This window comes from Rhipicephalus sanguineus, chromosome 4 (genome assembly GCF_013339695.2).
Source record: "Rhipicephalus sanguineus isolate Rsan-2018 chromosome 4, BIME_Rsan_1.4, whole genome shotgun sequence".
Lineage (NCBI taxonomy): Eukaryota > Metazoa > Arthropoda > Arachnida > Ixodida > Ixodidae > Rhipicephalus > Rhipicephalus sanguineus.
The window spans coordinates 193,690,412-193,703,011 of NC_051179.1; the positions used below are offsets into that span (position 1 = coordinate 193,690,412).

The 12,600-nt window shown below is 48.4% G+C and overlaps 1 protein-coding gene across 1 annotated transcript in view; it reads right to left on the bottom strand.

Annotated features, from left to right (window-relative positions):
- LOC119390992 (proline dehydrogenase 1, mitochondrial) overlaps positions 1 to 12,600 on the bottom strand; it is a 424,578-nt gene that overhangs the window by 91,377 nt on the left and 320,601 nt on the right. The window contains exon 8 of the mRNA XM_037658697.2: positions 4,470 to 4,562. Coding sequence (XP_037514625.1) covers positions 4,470 to 4,562 — 93 coding nt within the window. The remainder of the gene's footprint in view (positions 1 to 4,469; positions 4,563 to 12,600) is intronic.

The following is a 12,600-nucleotide window of genomic DNA, read 5'->3' on the forward strand; positions in this document are numbered from 1 at the left end:
CTGTTGCAAATGATTAAATTATGCCTTTCACACATATCCATCAGCATTCTGCCTGTTGGGTCAGTATATCCATCCATATCTTCTACGTGCGCATTCATATCTCCTAATATAATTATCTCGCACTCTTCTCCTAGTTCATCAATGTCCTTTTCTATGCACTGCACCATTTCTTGGTTTTCCTCTCTGGCTTTTGCTCCTGTCACAAGTATACAAAACCCAGGAGTGTCATCTGCCCTGCCACTTTCCCTTTTAGCCACAAATGTTCCCTGCGCTCCTGCTTGACCCTTTGCCAGTCTGTACTTTTATGAATAAATGCCCCGATACCACCCCCCTTTCTGCTGCCCTCTGTTCTATTGCAATACTCCCATGCGTAGTCCGGATTGCTAGGTGGTTGTTCCATGTCCCTAAGATGTGTTTCTACAAACCCATATACCATCAGCTTCTCCTCCCTTAGCTGCTCTTCTATCTCTCCCCACTTCAACCTATTCCTGCCACCCTGCATGTTAATATACCCTACGTCTGAATTTGCTCGGCCCTCGTGCCTACGTCGATTCCTTCTGCCCCGGACTCTACGTGTCTTGGATATTGGTGCCACTTTGAAATCGTATCTGTCTACACTGGTGGCCTCAGGGCACTGGGTCCCCCTAAAAAGCTGTGGCTTGGCGACCCATCCTATTACCTACCCTCCTGCCCGTGGCACCACTGTAATGAATGCCACCTTGTGCAAAAGGGCGGAAGCCGGGCTCGTACACGTCTTTGTTCACCTCCATTACGCTGCAGCCGAGCTGCCGGCTCATACCTCTGATGACACAGTCTCTATCACCCTCCTTTCCATACCGCCAGATTGCCCCCAGACTTCTGGGATGGTGCAGATGGTCACATGCACACCCTCAGAAGCTTCTCGAAGCTTACGCACCCCATCCTCTGTCTCTGAAGGTTCTGGCTCTTTCCCTTCAGGACATCGTTGAGACCAGCATGAATGATGACGAGCCCCTGCATCCGTCATGCACTTTCCTGACTGGGCCTCCACTTTTACCCTCCTGTCTGCCTTCACTGTCGTAAGGACGCCCTGCTCGACTCTGGCTACATCGGGGTCCCCCACCACTAGGACCCTTTTACGGTCCAGTCGTTCGCTTCCGGCTTGCGATTGCTGTGATCCTGTTCGCGCCCGCTGATCTCCCGTTCGCTGAGTGTCCCCGACTCGCGATAACGAGACCGCTGCCGGTGCTCCTTGCTTTGTACCGCCGGAAGACTGCCATGCCACATCGCTGTAGCTTTTTCGCCTGCTGTCGCCTGTTCCTACATGTGCCACTGCAGCCCCTAGGTCCCCTTTCTTGCCTTGTTTCCGCCTGGGATTCCGTGTTGCCCTTGCCTTTCGCCTCACACTGCTCGGGACCGGAGTCAAGCGCCATAAGCGCCTTTACTCGCTCTTCGAGCTCGGCCCGCCTTTCCCGTTCCTTCCTTAGATCGGCCTCCATTTGTTCTACTAGGCTGGCGGTAGCCTCCCCACGCTTGGAGCTCAATCCTCTGTTCTCGCTCCACATTCAGCTCCTCAATGCAAGCTTCCATGCGCTGCACGGCCGCCTTTACTTTCTCGCGCAGCTTGCACACGAAGCTCGCCTCCTCAGCGTCGGCTAGACTTGTGAAGGCCGTCTCATCTAGGTAGCACCAGCGCGTGCATTCCCCGCACTGCACGAGATCACAGGCGCCCGTGGTTTTTCCAGTCCGCTTAACCATCGCCCGCCCGACCATCGAACAGAACACACGAAGTTCAGTCTAACACCGTTAATATAACTAAACAGGCGCACCCAAACACCCTACTACGGGTTAAAACTACCGCCTGCCCCGTTCACCACGTGGTCAACGTTACTGCAACGTTGCCCGTGGCGCACGGTACTCGCGTGTTACCAAAGATGCACTAAACCGCAAAATAATAGTTCTTACATCGGTTATCCCTACAACCCCAACAACACAACGAGCAATATAGAAAACAAATAAAAGGAAAAAAGGAAGAAAAAATTGGCCGCGTATCCTTCGCTGCAAATGTCGTCTAAAGACGATAGAAGAGGCACTGCGTGAGATATGGACGCCATCTGGCAATACGTCGGGAAACATGAGTGCCGTTTTGCGGGCTGGTAGTCCCGGCGCAGCAGCAGGCGAAGCGGCGGTGACCAACGCGACCGGCGGGGACACCAGCCAGCCCGAACACGCGGTTTGGCGCGAAGGGCTGAAGCAGAAGAAACGTCCGCACTCAACGAGTACTCTTCACACACTCTTATTTACACGTCGCCTGGGTAAAACAGGAATGCCAGAGCGGCGCCCCATGGCATTCGTACAGTGCAATACAGAACCGAAACCGAAACACAACAATCAGCACGTGCAGAGGGCACGGAGGAAGGCAAGTTTCAGCGCAGTCGCATTTTCAGCGCAGCTTAAGAAACTAGGGTCTTTAGAATTACGTATGTATGCATTTTATATTAAAGGAACACACCACCTAATACTTACCTAGTGATGTTGCGCCTCAGATATGCGTAATGTTTGCTTTTAGATCGACAATGTACACAAGTATGAACCTAGTCAGCCGTTCAAGATGGCTGGCCCTTGGGCAAGTGGTTAAACTTTGACCGAGTGGCTGAATCGATTGACGTGCGGACAAACAGAAAGACAGAAAGATAGGCCAAAATTTCTCCGTTTAAGTATCCCAAGAAAGACTATCGTCTTTAAAAAAACTTATCGCTTTGTACGCTGCGCCTGCACCGTCCAACCTCCGCCTAGTCCCGGCGCGTCGTGGTGTGTAGTGGACCTAGTAGTCGCAGCGCCGCCATGCGGTGACTATGGGAAGGCATCAGCGCGGTGGCCACGCCAAAGCGCACGCTCAGCACACTAGCCAGTATAAGGCACTATATTCACATGCTGGCTGAAGCGTCATGCGTTGCAGCTCCCATAGACACTAGCGCCAGAGTTCCCTCTAGTAAGTATTGTATGGAACTCTATGCCTTTCACACTGCCTTAGCCCTGTTCTCCTCACTCCGACTTCCGCTCGCAGCAGTAGGTGGCGCTAGTAGCCGGCGGCGATACAGCTGGTGCAGCAGACAGGCTCAATTGTCACACGCCTTAAACCGTACTATGCTCCTTAACGCACCTGAGGACTCTAATGTTTTTTAGCATCGGGACAATGCTTTTTCAGAGGGGGGCATTGCCACGTGCATTTCTTATTATCACTTTTGCTGTATTCGGTTTATGGTGCCCTGGCGGCCGTTACGCTAGCTTGATATACACCAAAATTGTTATCTCGCGACGTGACTGTGTGACGAACACAAATAACAGTTGGTAACATGAAAATCATGACATGCATGTCATGCACAGTATGACTTACGTGCGACGCTCACGGTGCGCTGGCGGCCTTTTCGCTAGCTTGATATACACCAAAATTGGCATTGAGCGACGTGACTGTGTGACGAACATAGACAGGTGGCAACACAAAAATCATGACATGCATGTCATATGTAAAGCATGACCTACGTGCCACACTCATGGAGCGCTGGCGGCCGTTTCGTTGCAGCTCTTTGCTGGCTGCTTCGCATTACATCGATTCCCACATTGCGTGCGATCTGCCGAATTTTTTTTTTCACCAATGGTTCTTCCCAACCAAACAAGGCTTGGTCAGACACTCAACTTTCATATAGCAGTAACCATAATTTGTCCATGCAACCACTGCATGTAGTAAAACATAAAAGGAACCAGATGGTCTTCAACAAATGCTAAAAGGCTGAGGAAACAATGCCTATAATGTGATCAAAGCCTGACTGACCCTAGATTATTGTTTCAAGACGGTCTGCAAGGTTATTGGTGCCAAGACCACAAGAAGGCCACGCCTCCTCTTCTCATAGCAATGTTTTCTAAGACAAAAAGATAAGCTTCAGATAGTGGAAGCACCCTTTTTAATGACTGTGCTAGGAAACCTCTATCAGTGTGCCATCATTGTGTCCTTAACATAAAATTAGATTTGTTTTCTAAAGGTGGGTAGTGTGTCATCAGTGTTTATATTATTTTGATACTTTGATTTTAATGTGGTTTGCCTGAAGTGACAAATGCGCTGTTGATTTTTTCTTCATTCTCTTTCTCTCAGCTGTGGTCTTGTTTCATTCAATCACGGAAATAAAAAAAAACGGCAGGAAGTGGAAGATGGAAGCATGCGATGAAAAAATCCGTAAACAGGGGTTGGGTGCTCGAGCCGACGTTTCGACAAGTGGACTTGTCTTCTTCAAGGCTGGACAAGTCCACTTGTCCACAAGCTCCAGCCTTGAAGAAGACAAGTCCACTTGTCGAAACGTCGGCTCGAGCACCCACCCCCTGTTTACGGATTTTTTAAATTCAATCACGGAGACATCTACTAAGCTGAAACCTGAGTTGGCGGATTTCCTTGACAGACCGTGCGGAAGAGAGACAATGCGGAAGAGAGCACTGACCTTGGCAATGGTGTGCACGCGACGCATCATGTTGCGGAACATCTCCTCTTCTTCCTCGGTCAGGGCTGAAATGATTGGCTCCATGCGCCCTGTCTGCAGCATGACGGAGAACGATGACATACACCTTCCCTACCTTGTGCTTGACAGACTGCTTGGTTAAAAAAAAAATATGCGTTGCTGATTTGTTACACATGAGTAATTACTTCTGCTTTTCTGCGCATAAGCAATGAGCCTCCTGCAGGTAAATTAAATCTACCTGTCATTCAGAGAACTGGAAGATGCAACCTAAAAACCAAAACAAAGCAAGAAAATATTTTCTCCAGTGGGGCAACACTCGCACATAAAAAAGCAGAGCTAAAATTTTGAATATGAGCAAGGAACTGTGAACATTTGGTAAGTTTCCGAATAAAAGATTCTGTTACTGATGACCCACAGATTACATGAAGCCACCAGTGATGCAACATAAAAGCATATGATATTTTTCTGGACACGAACAACTACACATAACAAAGAAAGCTGTGGTATCCAAGAAAGGAGGAAGAAATTGAGGAAGTCTAGCAATGCAGGTTGCTTATTAGCAAGCAGCATCCACATGATTCAGCTGACCCTGTTCAGCTTGGTTTTTCTCCAATGAGGGCACTACAGACTATTTTAGTGGAAGAGGTGAGGTGCCACCGTTTGTGACACACTTTGATCAGTGCCTACAAGCAATACTTTTTTTTACATACAAATGAAATAAAAGTCACTTTTGCAGAATAAACTTCTGACTCACTCAATCTCTCACTCTTACATTTGCCTTGTGGTTCTAATGTCGCTTCATGTAAAAGTTTTGTGATGTGAATATTTTTGAATGCATCTGTAATTGTACATTTTTAGTTTTGCACACTTTGCTAAAGAGACACTAAAGCAGTCTTGACAGTTTTGTACAAACGCATTTAACCAGTAGGGCAAGTCAATAGGATCATAAGCAGACTGGTTCAAGCTCTCTCCGTAAAGTGGGTAATTTATTGTAAGGCTTTAAATCTGTGCACTGCTATAGATGACAGCGACTCAGCTAAATGAGTTTTGAACACTGTACATGGCATGTTCCATGGGCAAGTGACATCACACAGGCAACAAAACTGATTGGATTTTGTACTGACATCATGAGTGATTTTTACAAATAATCGTGAACAAGTAGTGTTCATAATAATTGCAACACTTTATAATTTCGTGTATTAGGAAAACAGGAACAGAAAGAGAACATCATCGCAAATTACAACACTACATTCGGGGGCTTTCAGTGGACAGCCTGCTCACGTTACAATGTGAAAACACGCACGAACTAAGAAAACCAAGAAAACATGCACGAACTATGGCAAGGAGGCTATTGATTATAAGATAATACAATTGCTAAGCCTTCACAAATCGAATATAGACTTTACTCTGAAAACTAAACAATTTAAATGTCATCATAAATCATTTCTTCTAGCAACTAACGTCATAGTAGATCCACAGGCATTTGCATTTAACAATAGTTGTATACGTAGTTGATTTTCTTGTTTATTTCTCTTGCTGGAAACCACGATATTAAAACAGAATTGTATGACTCCAGCAATGCTTTCTCTTTAGTGCAGAATGTATTCTGAATGTATATTATGTAGAAAGAAGGGTGCTTTAAAATGTATGGCATTTTTGCGTATGTATGCCGAAGTAAGCATATTCTGAATCTATAGACCATTTTTCATGTATATGTATGAAAAAAAGAAAGAAAATATGAATATGATAGCATGTAAAACCAATCAAATATCTTATACTAATGAAATGTGTATAATATGTCACTGATGTGCATAGGTCGGCAAACTCACTCATAAGCTGACTCACTCGGACTCAGATCAAGCTGCGAGTTTGAGTCCGAGTGAGTCTGGGTGAATAATGTTTTCGTGAGTTTGAGTCTGAGTGAGTCCGATCGAGAAAAATTTCAGTGAGTCCGAGTCCGAGTGAGCCCGGTTGAAGAAAAATTTGGTGACTAGTCCGAGTGAACCCGAAGGGCAAAATACGAGGGCTATTCAAAAAGTAAGGGCCGTTTGCTAATATTTAAGTATTTACACGTCAGAACGAAAATTTTTGTGCAGCGCCATCTGTTCAGTTCTTCGAGAAGGTACTGAAGTTATTGTTCTGACTAAGCAGTCGTCTGCTTGTCGGTTAATGCAAACGACAATGTCTGCGAAAATGGTTGCTCACGCCTGTTGTGAAGTACGAGCTGTAATTCGATTTTTGCTTGTAAAAGGATCATCAGCTTCTCAAATTTATGCGGAGTTGTGCCTAGTTTATGAACATGAAGTGAGGAGTGAAGGAAAGGTCATAAAATGGTGTTGAGACTCCACGAATCGCCGCACAAATATGCACGACAAAGAGCGGAGTGGAAGGGCCAGAATCGAGACCAATGAGACCGTTCTACAAGTGGACCGGGAATAGACCTTTCCCTGTTTGCAAACAGTGTGACGTCACTGGCAGTGTCCCGCCCCCAAGTCCCGCCTTCGGAGCAGGCGCTGGTTGGCAAGAAAGTTTGGCCGGCGGGATCTCTCTGCATAGCAGCGCTGCGTCTGCATTACTTCGATAGAGGTTTTTGCAAATTGCTGTTTTCTGAACTCACAGCTGTTAAAAGGAAGAATCACTGCCTATAATGCACGATTCTCTTAGGTCAACGCATGATTTTCTCGTCGTGTATGAGAGCCATAAAAAAATGTATGCTCATCGAAAGCGAACGTTGTACATTTTCACGACGACTGGTGTTTGGAGAAATATTAGCATGGCATGGATGTGAACGTACTCAATTTCCGTCGCGAAATCTGCACTGCAGTTTTAAACGATGTACATACAGCATTGGCGGATACTGTGCGCGAGGTCACGGATTAGATTCTCACTCACGGCGCAATATTCTGGTCGGAGATGAATTTAAAAAAAAGCGAAGGAAACACTCATTGGCGTGCGTTAGGTTGAAGTTAACAAATCCCCGCGAAAATTAAAGCGAAGTTTTCCCCTACGGCATTCCTCATAATCCACTGAGCACTTGTGAGATGTTAAACACAATAATTTAACAATAAATAATCTCTTGCGCGGTTACTTCGCTGTATCTGATGCCTACAACGTGTTTCCACACTTTCTCCTCTCCTTTAGACTTGGTACACAAACTCGGAATGTCACTTCATAAATATCAAGCCGTAAAGATAAGCTAACTAGAATATGACAAACAAGAATCTCCACTGCTTCCATTAAGACGTACATCTCCAATAAAAGACGATGCGCGTATGGTTCTGGGTATGCATCTTCGGCAATGCTAAAACACGCTGGTAGCTCATGCGTAGTCGCACCTTTCAGACTGGACCTCATGCACTTTTTTTTTTTTGCACGCAGCAACACTGAGACGTACGCACTCGCAGATAATCGCGTCAAATAAAATGTCCAATCCTGATGTTCCGTCGACAACCGGTCACTGCAAATGGCCCTGTTAGACACAACGCGCGCCAATGTTTTCGCAAACAAGATGCATCGTTATTCACACAGCACACACCACACACAATATTCAACACAAGTCAGTTTCAACGTCCGCAAAGGTGAACTAATATCGTCGCTGCCTTTCAACGTACACTACACGACACATAAACGCGGCACATTTTCGAAGACGATGCCGCTGTTCCTCGCACAGACCACCACGTGGGTTCACTTCTTCAAGTTGAACAGCCAGCAGCGTGGCAATTTTTTTTTCACGCAGTCCACGACACATTTATATGTTCTTTGACACATACCACAAAGAATCTTGGAACCGAAAGATGAAGGAAAAGGTTCAAAAAAAAAAAAAAAAAACGTGCGCCAAACACCGTGCGACTGCACCACGCTGAGCCGGCAGCGGGAGTGTTTTGCCAACCACCGCCATTGCACGTGCGCCGAGAGGTCACGTAACCTACGTCGCGGGGCGTGAGTGACATAGGCCGGTACAGGTCTATTGCGATGAGATCAACGACTGACAGTTAGTCATCTATCGGATCAATTTCCTCTTGTCAGCTGCACTACATTTGCAGTGCATTGTAACTGAAAAGCTCAGATATCACAGAATGTGTGCAAGGTGGGTACTAAAAATGCTTACCGACCAACTCAAACATCAAATAATTCCCAGGTGGCGAACTTCTGTGCAGGACTAAAGAAAGTGGTGCAGCAGTACGAAAAGTGCTTAGAATTTAACTGTGATTATGCAGAAAAGTGAAGTAGTTGTGTGGTAAACTAAACCAAGCAATAAAAAGCTTTTACTAATGAATATGTATTTCTTTTTTGGGGACCAAACGGCCCTTACTTTTTGATTAACCCTCGTATATTTCGCGGGCGAGTCTGAGTGAGCTCCACATTTTTTGCTGACTTATGGTCCTATCTACTCCACTTTAGCATTACTATCAGCCTTATTTCGGCTCACGTCTACTCACACATGCTTCAACGCACCAGCTCAATATTTATTATCATAGGCATGAGTTACCAAAGGGAGGGGGGAGTGGAGGTGCCTTGGCATGCAAACTCTTTCACGGGAAGTTCTCCATAAAAAAAAAATTACACCATCTCCCTCTAAAGGGGACCATGAGGCGATGCGAAGCCGGAGCACTTGCACGATCGCGTTCCGTTGGCGTTCGTTGGGCATGCTACCGACCTCGCGTCGTGGAACGCGAAGAGGGACGCTACGCGCGTCGTATCTTCCATCTAGCCTGGCCGTTAATTCTCACAGGGCGAGCGAGGAACGCGGTCGACAGGCGGGCGAGAGGGGGGCAGCGTAGGAGAGGAGAGAGAAGGGGAGGGGACGCGCATGCGCTCGAGCTCATCGCGGCGTTGCGCAGGAGAGAATTTCGGCATGCCTAGCCCGCGTTTCAGAGGAAGAGTGGAAAGGGGGAGGGGAGAGGGGAAGTGGAGAGGGGTATGGGAGAGGGGTATGGGAGAGAAAAAGTGGAGAGGTGACGGGGAGAGGGGAAAGTGGAGAGGGGTATGGGAGAGGGAAAGTGGAGAGGGGAAGGGGTAGAGGACATGGGGAATGGTGAGGGGAAGGGGAGAGGAGGTGTGTGGAGATGGTATGCGCATGCGCAGTAAGGGTGGTCACGCCGCACACCACCACCACCACCACCACCGGATTGAGCTCCGCCTTAAGATACTTCGCATCTAATATCTCGTGTGAGTAATCTCTTTCAATAAAAATGTCCTTAGTGGACTGGAACCATTGGTAACTCATAAATGAATGTATGAGATAAAAAAATGTGAAGTAGCGCACCGATTATGCAAGATATTGGTTTTAAAGAGCATTGAGACCATGGTTGAAAAAGCTGATTAGTATATGCTAACGGTCTCATGAGTCGACTCACTCAGATTCAGATTGAGCCGTGAGTCTGATTCCGCGTGAGTCCGAGTTCAGCAGGGGCGTGTGATCCTTGGACGTATCTGAACCTATTCCTTGTATAATAAAGAGCTGAGACACGGCGTGGACAAGAGAAACTGTAATATGACAGTGTAGAACCGTAAGCCTAGCCAGCGCAAACAGCAACAACGTTCAGCACGAGCCGCTCCTGTGTAGCGCTGACGATACGACTGTGTAGCTAGCTCTTCAGGGTGCACTTCTTCTTCATCACATTTTCCCCCTCGCTGAAGACGGAGCCCAGTAGGCGTTCTAAGGTGTCGTAAGAACAAGGGGTTCGTGATATGGCTTGAGGCGATCCACGTGAACAGTTTCGCGGCCTCGGCGACGCAGGTCCGTAGTGGGCGTGAGGGGTTCGATGATGTAGTTAACGGGAGAAGTTTGCTGTAGCACGCGGTAGGGTCCATGGTACCGGCTAACAAACTTCGAGGAGTTACCTGGCGCAGGAGTGGGAGGCACCCAGAGCCAAACAAGAGAGTTGGGCGAAAATTGATTGTGGGGCCGTCCGTCGTCGTGTCGAAATTTCTGTAGCCCCTGTTCCTGAGTTGTAAGGGAGCGGGCTAGTTGCCGACATTCTTCTGCATATTCTTCTGCTTCGGAAACTGGTGTGCCCTCTGAGGAGTCGGGTCGGTAGGGGAGAATGGTGTCGATCGGAGACGATGGTTCTCGGCCATAGAGTAAAAAGAAGGGAGAAAAGCCGGTCGTCGCCTGGGGTGCCGTATTGTAGGCGTACGTGACGTAGGGAAGAATAAGGTCCCAGTTGGTGTGGTTAGAGGCGACATACATAGAAATCATGTCTCCAAGAGTTCGGTTGAAACGCTCGGTCAAGCCGTTTGTTTGAGGGTGATATGCGGTAGTACAGCGGTGAATCACATGACATTCAGCGAGAAGTTCTTGAATAACATCCGCGAGAAAGACGCGCCCTCGGTCGCTCAGGAGTTCACGAGGAGCGCCATGACGTAGAACAAAGCGTTGAAGCAGGAAAGACGCAACGTCACGTGCCGTTGCGGCTGGCAGAGCGGCTGTTTCTGCATATCTCGTGAGGTGGTCTATCGCCACAATAACCCAGCGATTTCCGGCGGATGTGTATGGTAGAGGACCGTAAAGGTCTATTCCAACCCGGTCAAATGGTCGCATTGGGCACGGCAACGGCTGCATTGGTCCAGAAGAGCGGCAAGGATCGGGCTTGCGGCGTTGACACTCTGTGCAAGATCGAATGTACTTTTGTACGAATGTGTACATGCCGCGCCAGTAAAACCGAAGACGTAGTCTGGCATAGGTCTTAAACAGACCAGCGTGTGCGCACTGTGGATCGGCATGAAAAGCAGCACATATGCTGGCGCGGAGTTGCCTGGGTATGACAAGTAGCCATTTGCGGCCGTCAGATTGGTAGTTGCGGCGATAAAGGATGCCATCACGGATGGCGAAGTGAGAGGCTTGTCGGCGTAGTGCTCGAGATGGCGGGCGTGCGAGCGCGTCAGATAGGTAATCCATCAAAGACGCAATCCACGAATCTTTGCGTTGCTCCAAAGCCATGTCGATGGATCCTAATGGCGAACATAAGGAACATAAGGAACATAATGGCGAACATAAGGCGCCAGTTAAGGGACTACAGAAGAGGGCGTTGACCTCTGATGAACCATCAGGAACGCACGTGATGGTTTCGCAAGGCTCCATTGTGCCGATACATTCACCTCGAAGCAATGTAATCGGGAATGGGAATGGATTTCCCACAGGGACGTCGGTCGTACCACCTTGAAGGGTAAGCAGAGCGGTTGGGAGCGGTGAGAGGTGGCGATGAACGAAAGCAGCGGAAGGCGTGAAGAGCGCGATACCTTCGGAGGCAGCGGAACATGACACAGGTGCCAAGACAGTAGCGTGCGGAGGGATCTGGGTGTCGTCGGTGATGACCAACTTCGCGCAGGAAAGGTGATCGCCAGCAGGTAAAGCATCGGCAAGAGATGAGAAGGCGACTTCTGCACGGGCGCAATCGATGACGGCTTGGTGACGGGACAGAAAATCCCAACCTAAAATAATATCGTGACAACAGTGCGGAAGTACGACGAACTCGACTGTGTAGGGTACTTCTTCAATGATGAGTCTGGCAGTACACGCCGCAACAGGCTGGACGGGCTGTGCTGTGGCAGTGCGAAGAGACGGACCGTAGAAGGGGGTCGTCACTTTTCGGATTGAGCGGCACAATTTTTCGGTTATGACAGATATTGCGGCACCCGTATCGATGAGAGCAAGAACAGATACACCTTCGAGAACGGCATTAATAACATTCGGCGGCGGAAGAAGGGGGCTTGTACTTTGCGACGATGACGCAGTTCTTGCCTCGGGAACTGCGCCATTTAGTTTTCCGTGTCGGTTGCAGATGGACGTCGACGCATCGGGGAGAGCGAGCGACGACGAGAAGGAGAACGACGGTCAGAAGCTGGTCGAAGGCTTGGTCGTGGAAGGGGCAACTCGCGGTCTGAAGCGTAGGAGAACGTGTGGCTGTAATCAGGTGCGCGGGGGTCGTCACGTGAATGTAGTGGTCGGCGGCGGCACAGGCGTGCAACGTGTCCGGGTAGACCGCATGAAAAGCAGATTGGCCGATTGTCGGCTGTGCGCCAAGGATTGGCGACCCGATGGACCGGAGGTCGTGGCGGCATCGTGGCGTAAGCAGGAGTAGACAACGGAGGCGGCACGCGGAACGCCTGT